This window comes from Sinohyriopsis cumingii, chromosome 13, assembly GCF_028554795.1.
Source record: "Sinohyriopsis cumingii isolate HCF-2022 chromosome 13, ASM2855479v2, whole genome shotgun sequence".
Lineage (NCBI taxonomy): Eukaryota > Metazoa > Mollusca > Bivalvia > Unionida > Unionidae > Sinohyriopsis > Sinohyriopsis cumingii.
Genome location: NC_142973.1, coordinates 37060253 through 37079034, shown reverse-complemented (window position 1 = coordinate 37079034; position 18782 = coordinate 37060253). Strand labels below are relative to the sequence as shown.

The window sequence follows — 18782 nt, the reverse complement described above, 5'->3', positions numbered from 1 at the left end:
ACATTTTTCAAAGACAAAATCATTTGTCAACATAAAATGTCCAATGCGTGTGATGTCACATTATCTGATAGGGTGCACAGTAATGGCTTTTTGTTGGCATACACAATACAATTCTACATCACAACTAAACAGTACATTATTGAAATAGTTTTGTGAAAAGATTACTGGATGCAGAAATAACATATTTATTGTAATGTATTTGTGACTGGATTTTCGCTGTATTTGATTTAGAACATTAGACTGTACAGAAAACATAAACAAATCTCTTTTTGAGTTGGACTTGATCGCATATTTACCATGTAAATATACTGTGGTTGGATAAAGTTATATCAGTTGGGGAGACCGGTTTATGTCTACATTTTTCTGTGAACAAAGAAGAGTTTCTTTACTTCTGTAAGTTCACATATAAACCATGCTTTTATATAGGGTGGATTCCATGCTACAGATATACTGCCCCTCCACCCCCACTACCAACTAAGCAAGACCCATAGCTTTACTTGTTTTTGTTGTTTTTGTCTTGGTTTTTTTTAAGGCATTTTCATGTTATAATATGTTATACTTGACACAACAAACCCCTGTAGAGGTAAATTGGCCATAATGAAACAGATGAGACCATTTTACCCCAATTCCCTTTCGCAAGTCGAATAAAAAAATGGTGGCCAAAAATGTTCATTCCAAAAAAGAAAATTCCAGAAGGTGGGGGGTTGAAAAAGTTTTCCCATGGTTGCAGACAATCAATAAAGAGGATACTGCATAATAATTTCCATAGCCTTATTTGGATCAATCAGAATCACATAAAGTGATATGTTAATGTGTGGTAATATCAAAAATATGAAAATGCATATACTATAGTAAAACTGTAACAACAATGTGGCAACATCTTACTTGCTACATTCACCACAATTTAATTCTTGTTATAGGTACAAGCTACAAATTTACGGGTTGTGGAAATGTGCATAGTGACAATTCCTGGTATATTAGCTATTAATTCATCATCTATTGGTTCTTTTGAAAATTACACTGTATATTACTGTTCTTGATACATGTACAGTCTTATTTGACTTTTGTTGCTGATCAGAGACAATCACCATACAGCAATATGTGAATTTCAGAACTTACTGGTAACAAGAAAAACTAAGTCACAAAGGGTCATCCACTTAAGAAAAATGTGTATCTGTTTTTTTTAAATTATTTTTGAGGTAGCTTTAACAGTCTGAGTAATATTGCTATGATGTTTGCTGTGAAGCAGTTTATAGTGATGTCTAACACTGGGGCATCATGCTGCTGACATGCGGCATCATCTACCACCCAGTAACATTATCCTGATACAAGGATGACTAGTCCTAACACTAGCTTCTTTATGTTGAGCACCAAGCAAGGCAGCTGCTTGTACCATTTTGACTCAGTTGGGGTTCAAACCCACGACCTAATGCATTCGAGGTGGATGATCTAACCCTTTAGGCCACCAGAGCCGTCTGAAGAAAAATGTCAAGGTGAAGATGTGAAATTTATTTGATAAAGTCCAAAAATGCTATGACAAATTCATTAGAGACACACTAGACCTGCTAGTTCACACAATAATCCAGTATGAATGATTAATGTGCTATGTTGGTTACAAGCAACTTCCAAAGTGAAGATATGAAATTGATGATGAAAATGGACCAAGCCGTTTTTTTAATTTTAAAAAAAGTCCAAATGCATAAAAGGCATACTCATGGTCCACCTTGGGTTTATATTTTACAAGAAAGAGACTACTGTCATTCTCTTTGAGTAAATGTCAGTCAGTGGCTATATAACAGTCTTTGAGTAAATGACAGTCAGTGGTTATATAACAGTCTTTGAGTAAATGACAGTCAGTGGTTATATCACAGTCTTTGAGTAAATGACAGTCAGTAGTTATGTAATAGTGTTTGAGTAAATCCCAGTAAGTGGTTAAATAAGTGTTTGAGTTAATCCCAGACAGTGGTTATGTAATAGTGTTGGAGTAAGTGGCATTCAGTGGTTATGTAATAGTGTTGGAGTAAGTGGCATTCAGTGGTTATGTAATAGTGTTTGGGTAAAAGTGATTATGTAATAATGTTTGAGTAAATGGCATTCAATGGCTATGTAATAGTGTTTGAGTAACTGCCAGTCGGTGGTCATGTAATAGTGTTTGAGTAAATATCATTCAATGGCTATGTAATAGTGTCTGAGTAACTGCCAGTCAGTGGTTATATATTAGTGTTTGAGTAAAAGTGGTTATGTAATAGTGCTTGAGTAAATGCCAGTCACTGGTTATGTAATAGTGTTTGAGTAAATGCCAGTCACTGGTTATGTAATAGTGTTTGAGTAAATGCCAGTCACTGGTTATGTAAGAGTGTTTAAGTAAATGCCAGTCAGTGGTTATGTAATGGTGTTGGAATAAATGCCAGTCAGTGGTTACCTAACAGTATTTGAGTAAATGCCAGTCAGTGATTATGTTATAGTGTTTGAATATATGCCAGTCAGTGGTTAAGTAATAGTGTTTAAGTAAGTGCCAGACAGAGGTTATACAATATTTCTCCTCAAATTTTGAGACTGTCTATTATTTTACTTGTGAGACTTTGAGTAATATCAATAATTTTAAGAGACATTGGAAAGGATGCAAATAACTTTTTAATTTTAAAATTTAATACAAGAAATCTTTTAAATCTTGGAAAACAATTAATAAATTCCTCAAAATTTCCTCAGGGTTAAAACAAGACACCTTTAAGGAAAATTCAAGATTTTGTTATTGGATTTTAATCTCCAATGGATGATGAATGTTCTGTCTGGCAAAAAATATCACCCGATACTAACCATGCTATAGGAAATTTATATAAAATTTGAGATGTTTAGTTAAACTGTGGCTAGAACATATCTCTTGCTTTAACCAGATGGGTCCCAAAATATGGCTGGATGTTTTGGTATTTTTGTTCTTGCTAAAGATTATGCTATGACAGCTGAATAGGCATCAAGCAGTTCACCAGCATGTGGAGAAATTTTTTTAAAAATGATTTCAAACTGGTTAGTACACCTTGTTATTTTAATATTTTACCAATAATATAACATTTACCTGGAAATGTTTGACTTGCAGTTTAGAGAAAGATGAATATCATCATACCTTGCTTACAGTATTCAAACTGTCAGAGGGGGAAAATATGAACCTTTCCAAGGTAGCTTATAAAATTTACAAGCAATACATTGGTCACTGTTAACTGAAAAAGTTCCACATATCTTAAGCCTTACTTTAATGCAACCAGCCCTTCCAGTTCCTCTCCAGGAAATTCTGCAAGGATTTCCATGGCTGTGATTGGACCCACTCCTTGGATACCCTCGGTGTAGTCACTGCCACACAACAACGCAATGTTAATGAGGTGCTGGCGTGTTAAACCTAACTGTGCTTTTATATTGGTATCTGTGTAGAATTCTACATGTTTTTTCTGCTGGAAAAGGTTCTTGTAGACTCGGTGTCCACCAAACAACCAAATGTCACTGTCATCAGTGACTGTACCATTTGTGTGACCAGCTCGATCCAACTGTGCACACTGTGCTTCAGCCTCCGATGGACTCACAAGATATGGGATACCAAACAATCGGAGGAGTTCCTATTGGAAAGAATAACATCAATTAGACATACTTATTAGGGACATGCAGGGATCTCCAGTCAGACCTCTCTATTAAGGACATGCAGGGATCATCAGTTTGAGCCATGTGCTGAGGACACACAGGGATCATATGATTTTGTTCTTTAGAGAAAAGTGTCCATGACACACAGCATAATTATTTATGAGAAATTGTTAGGGTGTTTTGGAAAACTGTCCTTTAGGGGCAGATGATTATTCATAATGTATAGCTAATTTAAATGAGGATGTAGGCAATTACATGTAAGTGACTGTGCAATTTAAATACATTTAAAGCATCTGTAAGTGTGTGGCAAGATACATGTTTGGGATCTGTGTACATGTAAGTTCATATCAGCTGAACATTTTTCAGTATCACTGAAATCAAGCTTTGCAAAGGAAACATGCTGATTAAAGCGTATGAGGTGCTCCTTTAAATTTATTCTGATATTTCATCAATTGTCCTAACAAACTGGATTTGGCCCATACCTGGACAGGCCAATATCTCCATTTGTCTGCAATAATCATTTTTGTAATTCTTTGTTACTATTCCCCAAGTCCATAATTTAAAGGTAACTTAGTTAAGACATGTAGTTAAATCATAAGAGTTTGCAGGTTTGGAAGTTGTGGGTAAAGACTAGTGCTGCAGCTGAAATGACTTAAGCAATATAGACCCTTGGGCCGACTATTAAAATGGCACACATATATTTATTTTAAGACAAAGTTTGGCAAATGAAGTGCAAAATATTTATCAATGGTAAAGACAGAATGACAAGTATGGCTTTAGTATAATCCCCCATGTGATAAATAAGTGGATATCAGCTTTATGAGGTCTCAAAAACAGCATGCTTCCTTTGCACAAAAACAGTAACTTTTAAATGGACAGGACATAGCGCCAAGGTCTGTATTCAAGATTCAAGGGGAGATCAATCTAGTCTGACTTCCATGTAGGTGGGAAGATGACTTTTAGCACTTTTGTCACTAAGAATAAGATGGATGGATAACCAAGGCAGTGGTTGTATTCGTAATGTATTCTATTTCAAGAAGAAAGTGGATGACAATTTAGGGCAAGCTGACCTCTTGGCAAGTAATATATTATGCAACTTGACAATATGTTCTGAATGATGGAAAAGAAATTTGTTAGAGATTTTATGAAATATTTTATACAAGCTAAGCTGATGCAACAGCAGATCTGTGTCTATGCAATTTACAGCTGGATCCAATGTTTATCAGATAAGAAAGCATTATGAAATTAGTTGACTGATTGACACTAGAATGTATAATCATAAAATTCTTGTCCTAAATTTGATTAAAAAAAACAAACACTCCAGATCTGACATATAAATGTTCTGGTTACCAACAGGAGAGTGTATGAATACCTGTGCCTCAGCATGCATTTGGTCAGTGATGGATGTGGCAAGTCTCTCCTGTCGACCTCTTTCTGCCTTAAGTGCTGTGGACTCCAGCTCCAAATCATATTGCAATTCATGTAAATCCATCTATGTGTTAAATAATTGAGATTATGATTAGAACAATGCAGTCATGGTATTTTAACATTTTAAATGTCGGTTGTAAGTCTCTGAGGGGTATTCAGTGTAAAAGTACATGTCAATTTGGGAAGGCAGCTGAGAAAAAAGAACAACCGAGCATTCAGTGGAGCCTCATATCTCACATGCATCCTTATAAGTGCAATAAATAATACACTAAATGTGAATGCAATGTTTTCAGCAATTCAAATGTTTTGCAAGTTTTGAAGACAGTTCAAATTGAGAGCAATTTATTTGTGTTAGGCCTATTTTTAAAAAAAATGTGTTTCTGGTTTCCCAACAGATCATATTTTTAGTCATTATGGCCACCATTACGACTATCCTGAATATCCTAAATATTTGTAGAATATGATGTCTTCTTTGGTCCTAAATGAAAATGGTGCCTGTCAGACATTCCATTTGGCTGCCAGGATTGACATCTTTGAAAAACTTGTTATTATTACTCATATATGACATTGCTTATGATCAGATCAAAATGCAACCTGTATAAACCCAAATCTGCCATCATGTCATGCACTAGCAGATCTTGGTCTATGCAGTTTCTTAGGATTAATCAGTAGAACTAACAGTATAGACCTTTATATGCTTGGTGCATTATGTGACTGAAGATCAGAGTTTATGTAAGACCTAACATATTAGCGAGTAAACACCGTATAATGTTATTAATTAGTAAATGCAATTTTCACTTCTATTCAATATCTTTAGGTATAGAGAATATTTCATTCTTCAAAAATTAAGCAAAGTTTCAAAATTATGAGCTGAAGATGAAAATCTGTTTACTTTACAAATACTTTTTGCACGTTGCCTAAAAATGATTTTAAAAAAATTTTAAGTGTTGGAAAAATTACAGAATAAGTGGTACCTCATTCATTACTTGGAATTTTCCTGCCATGTTCTTTGATTCAGAGGCACTGGAATCTGAGGTATCTACATTCTCAGCCTCTTTAATCACTTCAGAAACCTCTGCCTCTTTAGCATCCTCTCCCTCATGAATGTCTTCTATCTCTGTGAGGTCCATTGCTACAACATCCTTAGAATTGCCTTCGATTTTCGGTGCTGTCAGAACTCCTTTGGAATTTTCTGCATGATCAGCACTTTCTATACCTGGCATATCTCTTGAAGTAGAGGAGTCACCCTCATAAATCAGTGATGGGAATTCTGGAACCTCAATGAATTCATCTAGATAAGAAAAGTAAATCAAATATATGAGAAAATGTCAGAACTTTTTTCCACAATGTTAATAGCAACTACAAGGACAGATGGACTAGATTTTCCGAGCATGGATTCCACTAAATGCAATGTTTCACCTGCATGATGTCCTACAATATACCAGGGCCAACTTTGGGACAGCAAATCAAGCCCTCCCCCACCAATCCCTTTGTGAAAATGGTAGGAATATTTTAGTTATTTTTCTATATGATCTTTATAAGACCATCAACATGAATTATGCAGTTTGCATTTTGATCTGAACAGGACTTGGCTATACTACAGCTGTATCTTCCTAGCAAACGCTTTAATACAAAACTTTTTTACTGAATATTAATATGAAGGGTGCCACTAGCATTGTTTTGCAATGAAGACAAAAATTGGACAAATTTCATAAAAAAATAAGTTTCTCAATTCAGTTTAATTTGATCTGCTATAAAGTATTGCATTCATTGTGCACTTAAAAATAATTATTTGGATACATTTTATGAGATTAAAGTTCTTCATAATAAGTACACATTCCTGATGTCAATAACTACTTTCTCATCAAATGAATGTAGATAACATCAGAGTTAGCTTCCTTTGTCAACAGTGTCAGCTTATCACTTTGTTGGTTGCATTAAGTAAAAACATGAAAAAGCCATTTTTTATATATTTTTTTAAAGACTGATTTAATCCTCAGAGTGGAAGTATAAGGAACCATCAGATATGCATTGTAGTAAATTTGAAGAAAATTTAAATGTTCTTATCAGATTTAAGCTGCTACTTTCAATCACTTACGTTTGCCGGATCAAGGCATATAGAATTCTTGTGGATATTATACATGAGTTTTCAGTCATGAGAGAGAAACGTGTTTAACAAAGCATGTGAAGATATTACACTAACTACATTTCATCTAAACTTTATCTGAAAATTGTGTGAAGAACAAGACCTTTGAAGGTATTAGGTAAAATAAGTTACATTTTTATCTTTATCCCTACCACCTACCTGAAAATACCTGTGAATTTCTAATGAGAAAAATAAATAATATTTATGAAGGGTATTTTTTCTGTGTCTATTTTAATTTTAGATTAGTAATGAATTAAAAATTGTACTGAGACTAGACCTTTTCATCTAGATCTCATATTGTATAAACCTGTAAATTTGTGTCACTTTCTTAATTGGGGAAATAAATATACAAATTATCATATCCACTAAAGTGTAATCTGTTATGAATGATACAGACCATCAATTACAACTCTCCTTCACTGAAGCACTCACAATTATTAAATGATTTATGTAACCAATTGATACTTCATTCAGGGTAAATATGTTAAGAAGTTTAACACTATACTGGGGCTAGGACATTACACAGGGATATATACAATATGAGGTATGACATTATACAGAAATACATACATTATGAGGTATGACATTATACTGGGTAAATAAAGCATGAGGTGTGATATTTACAGTGCTACATAGAATATGAGGTATGATATTATACAGTGCTACATAGAATATGAGGTATGATATTATACGGGGGCCCCGAGTGGCCGAGTGGTCTAAAGCGCTCTTCGTTACGGATCACTGCCATCTCACCTCTGTCTGCGGCGGTTCGAGTCTAAGATTCAGCCAATGTGGGCATGTGAGAAAGCCTGCCAGTAGCTTCTCGTGGGTCGGTGGTTCTTTCCGGGGTTTTCCGGGTTCTTCCTCCACCATTAATACTGGCCGCCATGTATAGCCTATCGTGCTGAAAAATGGCGTTAAACCCCACAACAACAACAACAACATGATATTATACAGGGCTACATAGAATATGAGGTATGATATATACAATATGAGGTATGACATTTTACAGAGATGCATACAGAATGAGATATGACATTATACTGGGGTAAATAAAGCATGAGGTATGATATTATACAGGGCTACATAAAATATGAGGTATGACATTATACAGGGATATATACAATATGAGGTATGACATTATACATGGATACATACTGTATGAGCTATGACATTATACAGGGATACAAACAGTATGAGCTATGACATTATAAAGGGATACATACAGTATGAGCTATGACATTATACAGAGATACATACAGTATAAGCTATGACATTATGCAGGGATACATACAGTATGAGCTATGACATTATACAGGGATACATACAGTATGAGCTATGACATTATACAGGGATACATACAGTATGAGCTATGACATTATACAGGGATATATACAATATAAGGTATGACATTATACAGAGATACATGTAGTATGAGATATGACATTATACCTGGGTAAATAAAGCAGGAGGTATGATATTATACAGGGCAATATAGAATGAGGTATGATATTATACAGGGATATATACAATATAAGGTATGACATTATACAGGGATATATACAATATGAGGTATGACAGTATACAGAGATACATACAGTATGAGGTATGACATTAGACACATACAATGAACTATGACATTATAGAGATATATACAATATCAGCTACGACATTATACAGGGATACATACAATATAGCTATGAATTATACAGGGATACATACCACATCAGCTATGACATTATACAGGGATACATACTGTATGAGCTATGACATTATACAGAGATACATACAGTATGAGCTATGACATTATACAGGGATATATACCGTATGAGCTATGACATTATACAGGGATATATACCATATGAGCTATGACATTATACAGGGATATATACCGTATGAGCTATGACATTATACAGGGATACATACAGTATGAGCTATGACATTATACAGGGATGTATACCATATGAGCTAAGACATTATACAAGGATACATACAATATGAGCTATGATATTATACAGGGATACATACAGTATGAACTATGACATTATACAGGGATACACAAGATTAGTTATGACATTATACAGGGATACATACAGCATGAGGTATGACATTATACAGGGATACATACCATATGAGCTATGACATTATACAGGGATCCGTACTGTATGAGCTATGACATTATACAGGGATATATACCGTATGAGCTATGACATTATACAGGGATACATACAGTATGAACTATGACATTATACAGGGATGTATACCATATGAGTTACACAGATATATATGCACATATTGAAAATTCACTCACCCAGCATGAAATGGTGAGTGGAAAATTTCCAGGAGTCAAGTGAATTTTTCAATCATTCACCTAAACAAATAAGTACTGACTGAAGGATGACAAGTGTTTCTCTTGTATGAAAAACAAGGTCTAGTTACAATACTGCCAACATTGTTCACACTTTCAACAGTTAAAATTTGATTCCATTTGTTTGATCATGCCAATATAATCTCTCTCTTTGCCTGTCTGTCTCTCTTTCTCTGTCTCTCTTTCAAGATGATGCCAATATAATCTCTCTCTGCCTTCTCTCTCTCTTTCTCTCTGCCTCTCTCACTCTCTGTCTCTCATTCATGATCAAGCCAATATAATCTCTCTCCTCCCTCTCTCTCTCTTTTAGTATTAACAAAAATATATTTATAACATGAGGTTCAGATTGGTCTCACTATGTAATTACCAACAACTAGTGTTAGGAGGGTCACTCCAAAACTTCATAAAGCGACCTTTCACAAGATCACATTTAGATTGTTAATATTTTCAACTTTTATATCCTTATTAATTATAGCTGGTTAGTATGATTTCATTCTGGGTTGGCAAATGTTTGTGTACTTGCCTAAGTTTTGAGAATTTTCAACCCTGATATGATATGAGGCATGACATTATACAGGGGTACATATACAGACCTCCTTGTAATCAATTTGAATTATATGATTTGAGAAAATTAAATTAAAACAATGATGCATATAATCTGCATACCTTCCGAGCCAGAGTCATCTTCTTCACCATGGTGGTCCTTATTTATCACTTCTAATCTTGACGCAGTCTTTATTTTATCCGTGTTTCCTTGTTTTACACTCAAGTCCACAATGTCATCAGAAATTTCAATCGGTTCTTTCTCTGAATCCAACCCATTAATATCAACAGTCGTTTCTGCCTCATGAGCCAAGGCTGAGGAAGTTGAACTTAGAGATGTTTGTAATAACAAATTATATTTACTGCTTGACTTTGAGTTTAAATCAGCTGTATTCAAATGACTCAATTCAAGCAAATTCTCTTTGCTCTGATCAATGTATTTGTTCCAATCTGAAAGTTCCTTCCTTGTTAATGTTTCCTCTTTTCCTTCCCTTTTATTATCAATGCTTTCGGAAATATTAGTTTGTACAACTTCAGTAACTGAACTTTCAGTGCTGTTACTAACAGTGGATTCTCTTTCAACTTGACAAATAGTGCTCTCCTGATCAACACTGATGAAACCAATGCCAGTTTTCAGTTTATTCACATCACCGTCATTTAGTAACTTATCTACAATCCGAGAACCAGAGGACTCAATTTCTTCAGCACTTGCTGTTACATTTTCTGAAAACTCATTTTCTTCATCTGCTTTCAATTCATCTTTTCTCCTTAAACCTTTAATCAAAATGTAATGTGATGTATCCTCTGAGACCACCCTACTAGACTGTACTTCGTCACTGAAGAAGTCCTTCTCAAGATCCTGAGTTAACTCCCCTGTACTGCGAGTGCTCATTTCTTTCCGTACCTCATCTAATCGATTACTCAGCCTACTCTGTTTCAAAAGCTTGGTTATTTGATACTTGGAGAAATCCATGGAATCCTAAAGCAAAACATGCACCCATTAATGATTACTTCATATGAATGATCAAATCCATATATAAAGAAGAAGAATGGTAAATGATTTGCTCAAGTCAATTGACCCACCATCCCCTGCCACTACTTTTATGATGGAGATCAGTCTATAGTAAAACAAAAAAGGCTCACAGCTCTTCTGGAAACAGTAAGTAGAATTAATGGTCAACATGCCAAGTTAGTGAACAACATGGCTAATTAATGATCAACATGCCTAAATCATGGTCAACATGCCTAATTAATGCTCAACAGGCCTTGTTAATGGTCAACATGCCTAATTAATGGTCAACATGCCTATTTAATGCTCAACAGGCCTAGTTAATGGTCAACGTGTCTAAATAATAGTCAACATGCCTATTTAATGCTCAACAAGCCTAGTTAATGGTCAACATGCCTAATTAATGCTCAACAGGCCTAGTTAATGGTCAACATGCCTAAATAATGGTCAACATGCCTATTTAATGCTCAACAGGCCTAGTTAATGGTCAACATGCCTAATTAATGCTCAACAGGCCTAGTTAATGGTCAGCATGCCTAATTAATGCTCAACAGGCCTAGTTAATGGTCGACATGCCTAAATAATGGTCAACATGCTTATTTAATGCTCAACAGGCCTAGTTAATGGTCAACATGCCTAATTAATGCTCAACAGGCCTAGTTAATGGTCAACATGCCTAATTAATGCTCAACAGGCCTAGTTAATGGTCAACATGCCTAAATAATGGTCAACATGCCTATTTAATGCTCAACAGGCCTAGTTAATGGTCAAAATGCATAATTAATGGTCAACATGCCTAATTAATGCTCAACAGGCCTAGTTAATGGTCAACAGGCCTATCTTTTGATCATGAGGACAATATGTACAAAATTTCACAGCAATCTACAGAAAACTACAAGCTACATCTGCCAAATTTTGTCATATATTATATCCAGCTGCAACTAGAAAAGGTCAAAGACTCATGCAAATTCATGGGAGAACAAAGACTTGTCCATATGTACATCTCTAGATAATGACTACATAATGGATCAAGTTCTGCAGAGATCCATTAAAAACTTCAAGCCAAGTTGTGTTCTCAACATTATTTCTTACATACATTCTACTGCTAGACAAAAAGGGCCTGTACTATAACAAATGCAAGAGAGTGGTAAGTTGTCAATAAATGCACCTTCAAAAACAATGAACACAACCCAATTTTTATGACAATTCATTAAAAAAGTTGTAATACTAGTTGTTGTCATAAGATTCCATCATACATCCAGCTCCAAGTGAAAAACAAAACAGTAAATTGAACAAAAATCAGAGGAGCAAAGTAGTTTGCTGAAATTTGCATCTTTAGATGATGACTATGACAGGTACCATGTTTCACAGTAACCTATACAAACTGCAGAACTGGCTGCAGTCACAATATTTTTTCATAACTGCCTTCAGCTGCAAAATAAAATGGACAATAAAAAAGGCAGCAATTTGTCAACATATCAAAGCACTGAGAACTGAGACTATAGTATTCTCACACCCTTCTGTTTCTTTGTACCCCAATACCGATTTTAAAAACCAAAAGCATCATGGATATAAAAAATGCACTAAACTTAGTTATTTCATAAATCAACTGATGATTTCTAACCTAACTGTCACCAGAAGTCAAAAAACTTTGTCAACTTACTGGCATTTCAAACTAATAGACAATGATATTTGGGAACTCAAATGAGATGAAAAAGAGATTTCCTAGATTACAGTGCATATGGAAGTACTGGAGGCTAAATTAAAAGCTGCACAGTGTGCCATGATTGAGGCTAAATGGGAAGCCACAAAAGCCCATGCAAAGGTGAGAATGCTTGATGCCAACCAAGAGATCTGCCACAGTACTGTGAAAAACTGGAGGATTGTCATGAAGAGTTTGTTAGTCTGAATGTAAGTTAGCACAGAACAAGCAATGAATATTTTTATTTTAAAAAAATACTGCCATAACTAGTCTCGCAGCATTTACAAGTTTTTCTGATTTCACAGGCTAAGACAATTAAAACAATGTAGCCATCCTGTTCTTTGTTCCCGATGAGGAGAAGAAATGAGTCACAAAGTCATCTGTGTGGGGCCCATAAGCTTGCCTACTCTGAAAAGCAATCATTGAAAATAATTGGTCTTGCATTACAAGAACAGTCCTCATGCCTAATGTATCCTGTTTACAGAAATTTCTGCTGCATTAACATTCATAAAGATGGCACATGCACGACAGTCATGTGTACTGCAATACAAGTCTGAAACATTGATGGGGGTTCAACCCTCTCACAACTGGAGCTGCACAGCATCACAGCAGCTGGAAAATACTGACCACTGACTGCAGTTAATCAGTTGATGATGAATGAAAAGGAACCAAGACCAAGGGGCAGGAATATTGCTGCTTGTGAGCTATTGAAATCAAGGAACCCAAAGTACCCGCTGATATGGATGAGGTAGAGCTACATCCTGTGCCTATTCCCAAAAGTTTAAATCTTTATTAATATCATCGTTCATGTGATACCAAAGATCAGCCTGTCAGACCTGCACATGTCTTTAGCATGCTTCATAATGAAGAGAATGACCTATTTGTATTTGGTGATCTTGGATTTCCAAATGAGAGGGACTAGCTATCTTAAATAGCCAAATAAGCAATGCAGGTGCCACTATTTACATGGCCCTCCCCATCATTCATTAGGACAACATTTTTCTGTTCATACTAAACTTTTCTACACAATGAGAAAGAATAGTGGGTGGAAGTAGGCAAGTATGGCCCAATGAAGCCAGAATACCACATGAGAGCTTGTGTGATATGAAGCCTGGACATATGGTTTTGATAAACCTAAATACGAAAATGGTTACCTGCTGACAGCAGTAGTACATGGTCTTTACCCCATATGACAGCCTGGCATGACAACCTAATCCCTCTAATAGATGGTGACCTGAACTGTGCTCCACAGCATGTGGTAAAACAACTTTGAAAACACCCTCAGAGCACAATGCCTAACAAAGGCTTGCCACGAAAAGTTAGTGAAGCGGGAAAAGCAAATGCACAAGACAGGTGCAAACATCAATGGTATGGTTGTCATGAACAAAATTATCAAGTGTATAATAACCTGAAGAACATTTCTGGTGGTGACATCAATAACAGCAGAAATTGCTGGTGGTGATATCTGTAACTATGGAAGCTAACACCTGAAGGGGGCTGGTAGTCGAATCCATTTTCAACAACTGCCATATCTAATAAAATAACCTCTGCAATGCAATGGTGTGCAGCGGTGAGTACTAAAAGGGCTATAATTGGGGTGGTATTCAGAGGATTACAAAGGGCAGCTACATGATACATGAACACAATAAAATTGATAAGTCCCCAAATTACGAAAGTTAATAACTGCACAACTGCACATTATACCAGTTAACCAATGCCCTCCAAACTAACAACTGGCACTACATATTTCAAAAACAAACTGCTTCACATGCTCTCCTTAAAATAAGCATTTCTGGGGCATGTCTAGCCCTTGCTCTTCTGGCAGACCAAAAACAAAAGGGACAATCAAAGAGTTCCAAAATGTCATCCCCTACCATGCTCTACATCATAAACTTTAAGTTATATACTTTCTTAAACATACTAAAGCCTATCTAGAGACCTGGGTCATTGGAGGGTGGGGGTCATCTTTTATATATTTTTAGAAGTCTACCCATGAGACAAGCATATTCTTTAAACATACCTAGTTTTGTGTTGTGGGTTGGTGGGCAAGATGGGATTTTTTCAAATGGAGGTCTACTTTTTTGGGCTGTCTTGACAGTGGGAAATGGTAAAGAAAGGCTCCTTGTGGCCCAGTAGATTGGTCTGTTCACCAACCTTGCTACTCAAGGTAATCAAAAATTGGCAATGAAGATCCCACTAGTTTTTCTGGAGCTGCATAATTTACACCTGTGTAGTGTTGCCAGTGCCAGACTGTAACAATAGTATATGTCACTGAACTACACTCAAGTGCACCTTACACCAACACTAGCAAGATGGTAATTCCACTTTGAAAGTACTATAAATTAAAATACTATTATTCAATAACAAAGTTAGGAATATGCAAATAAAAATGTACCTTAGGTAGCTTGAATTCTCCTCTCCTTGATGGTCTCTTTCCCTTCTCTTTCAGGTCAATAATGATTTCATGTTGGATTTCTGGAGGCAAACTCTTGAAGTCATCAGAGTGAACATCAATTGCATCCATATCCTGAAATTCCTCCATTATAGTATGAAATAATTTCAAAATTATCTTAAAGAAATTGTTTAAACTATTTACAATATCACTGTTTGTAAGAAACAATACTGCAGAACATCATTTCCCAACTTTGAAATGAGACTGCAGTAAACCCCTGATTTATGTGTATACTGCATTCCTGAGAATACTTGTCGAATTTGCATGACTTGAACTCATCCATCAACTGGAAGCCAAATCTTCACCTTGGTCAAACACATAAAAAAAGGGAAGTTCCTACTTGGGAATTTATGCTGTACGTTCGTGTAATGTATATATGCTAATGATGCATGTCTCTCAGTGTACTTTCCAGCTTTGGTGTTAATTTTAACTCATGTAAATGCGATATGTGGGTAAGTCAAAAGCTGATAAATCTAGAGTTTAGTGTACTTACTAAACTATTTCTGCAAGCTATATTTATACAGGCATAGTGCCTCATCCATATAACTGAGCCTCCATTTCTCCTTATAATGCACTCCTGATTTTGCATAATTCACCCACTCTTTTCCAAAACCAATATTCAATACTGTTCTGATTTTTTCATATTTGGAACAAGTACCTAATGTTTTAGCTTATAAGAAATATTAAACCTTGACATACAGTTTAATGATCAATCCTGATTTTATGACTGCAATGCACAAAATTTGTCCATCATAGCTATGACATATCTATGTGATAACAGATTCTTAACCAGTGGTATATCTATGTGATAAAAGATTCTTAACCTGGTATAATCTGTAGTAACTTCTGTTATCAGATGTCAACCTTGTTTTAATTGTGGACCATAATCTTAAATAAGTGTTAGTTAATTAGACTGCTCTGAATAAATAAATAATTCTTATTATCATCATTACTATTATTATTAATATTAGTAGTATTATTAGATGTTGTCAAACCATAAAACAAATTTGAAATCATTCTGCCTACTACTTGTATGTACTGGAATGTGTGCATACAATGGCTGTCAAACAAAATGAGTTTGGATGATGCCAATTCAATTAACAAAATGTAAATAAAAAAAAAGATTGAAGAAAAAAAACTGCTGGTTAAAACAAGCAAATTTGTTTGTAAATTTTGTGTCTCAAAGAATACTTACCGAAAATTTACATTAGGAAAATAACATCTTGGAGCCAGTACTCCCAAAAAGATGAAAATCATCTTTCCCATCTATATTATGGGGACAAAGTGCAGTAACTCCCTTTGCTACTGTCATGTTAGGGTGTGGTGTTGATCTTGTTGGTAATTGTATGCTAAGCAATCTATCAAGTATGCTCACAAAGCAGGAGGGGGAGGGTTTTAAAGTAATGTGTTATAATAAATATTCTCTTAGAAACATAACTTACAAAATACTTTGCCCCCTTATTCAAATGTTTCTTAATCACATTAATGTTAGGATAACAGGAGATCTATATCATAGAGTGGTAGCATTTGATGGTAATCAGGCCTAAATTGTATTCCTTGTACAGCCAGAGGAAAAAATCAGCCACCTGAGGAACTGAGGCACTCAAAGGAACAATGCTGACTTTACATGCCACTTTCACACATAAGCCTTCAATGTGAAGGGCCTTCTTTTCTGATTCTCTTCACAACCGAAGGTTTAAATTCTTCCCTTCACAAAGCTCCCCTGAAGCTTGGTGTGAAGGAGAAGACAGTGTGGATAGGGATGGAACACTTGTGACTACAGTTGTTTGAGAAGATTCAGCTTGGCCAGAATCTACCAGCCTAGATCTATATCTAGATTGAGCAGATCATTGATGCAGGACAAGTCACATCTGAAAAGGGCAGTCAGTCTGCAATTCTGACCACATAAATGCTGTATTATTTTCAGTACTAAGACAATGAGTTGGTGGACAAAGGACCACAACCCCACAAAAGTGCATCCATGGCACAAACTTTGTTGTAATGTTGTTGTTGTAATGGGGTTTAACGCCATTTTTTCAGCACAAGATAGGCTATACATGGCAGCCGGTATTAATGGTGGAGGAAGAACCCTGGAAAACCCTGGAAAGAACCACCGACCCACAACAAGCTACTGGCAAGCTTTCTCACATACCCACATTAGCAGAGCCCAAGACTCGAACCCATGCAGACAGAGGTGAGATGGCAGTGATCCGTAACGGTGAGCACTTTAGACCACTCGGCCACTCCAAACTTTGTCAGATACCCCAAAATTGCACAAATCCAATGAAAGACTTTTTGATGAATGGGCCATTTAGTAGGAAACACCTGCCAGGACACTGAGACTCCCAGGAATGTGTCTGTCTTGTACACTGATACTGAGCTGGGAGCACTAATGCCAAACCAGAATACATGGGTTAGGGTGATTTGGTTCCCTGCTGATTGAGAAGCTAAATCACCACCACTGACTTTTTTAACATGATTACAACTCTTTTATCGCAAAGGATTCCCTCCAGAAATGAAAGGCATTGATCATAGCATTCATTTTCAGAAGGTATATTTATCTGAAGAGGCATTTCCTCAGTCCCCAACTTCTGCTGACATTATCAAGGCTAGCAACAGTCGGGCTCCCCAACTGTGTGTGCTGACATTGGTATATACTATAACTTGTGGTTGGGCTTTTTCCAGAGAAATTCCTGTCATGAGTCAAACATGGCTGAAACACTGATGCAGGTATGATACTACATAATTCTTGATCCTGACCATATGATCAGGTTGACGGGAAAAGAGGTACCACTGCGTCAGCAACATCATCTTTAAGGGGTGCATGAATAACCTGAGATGCAAACACCTCATTGTAATTCACTTTCTTTTGGAAACAGACTTTAAAAGTTTGGTGATTCATACCATGAAAACGTGGGGGAGTTATATTTGACTGAGATTCATGATAAACTCCATACCCAGGTGGACAAACCAAAGGGATGGACAGAGGTTGGGTTTTTCCACCCGTTTTCAGAAAACCAAAATGACTCAAGGGATAGATGATCATTCCTATCATTGACAAGAAAAGAACTTACCATGTCCTTCTGGAAGATAATCCAAGAGCACAACCATCACTGTGGATGAAGTCAGCCATAAATGGGTGATGATGCACTTTATCTTTGTAAATGCCAAAAGGCTGATGTTTATACGAAATGGGAGTGTTCTGAACCTGATAAATATTCCCGATATATGATTGGAAGAGATTTCCGTGAAAGTATGCATTGGTCAGATCAAGACTGCTGACAAATTCATCCCTTCTGATGAAGAAATGGATTTATTTCTACATCAAGAATTTCGATGGAACTGTATTTGTTCAGGTGGTTTATGTCGATGATTTGCATGAGCCTGCTGTTTACCTTTCACACAAGATAAAAGTCTGGAATAAAACCTCAGACTGCAGTTTCCAAACAATCTCCATCAACTGTTTGTTGATTAATGACCATATCTTATGCTGCATAATTTTGTCCT

General features: G+C 36.0%; 1 protein-coding gene across 2 annotated transcripts in view; it reads right to left on the bottom strand.

Moving 5' to 3' along the window:
* LOC149785219 (DNA excision repair protein ERCC-5-like) overlaps window positions 1-18782 on the bottom strand; it is a 67304-nt gene that overhangs the window by 23852 nt on the left and 24670 nt on the right. For both annotated transcript variants that reach the window (XM_089979032.1, XM_089979033.1), the window contains 5 exons: window positions 15219-15350; window positions 10236-11091; window positions 6030-6346; window positions 5000-5119; window positions 3247-3605 (listed from right to left, as the gene is read on the bottom strand). In XM_089979032.1, coding sequence (XP_089835158.1) covers window positions 3247-3605; window positions 5000-5119; window positions 6030-6346; window positions 10236-11091; window positions 15219-15350 — 1784 coding nt within the window. The remainder of the gene's footprint in view (window positions 1-3246; window positions 3606-4999; window positions 5120-6029; window positions 6347-10235; window positions 11092-15218; window positions 15351-18782) is intronic.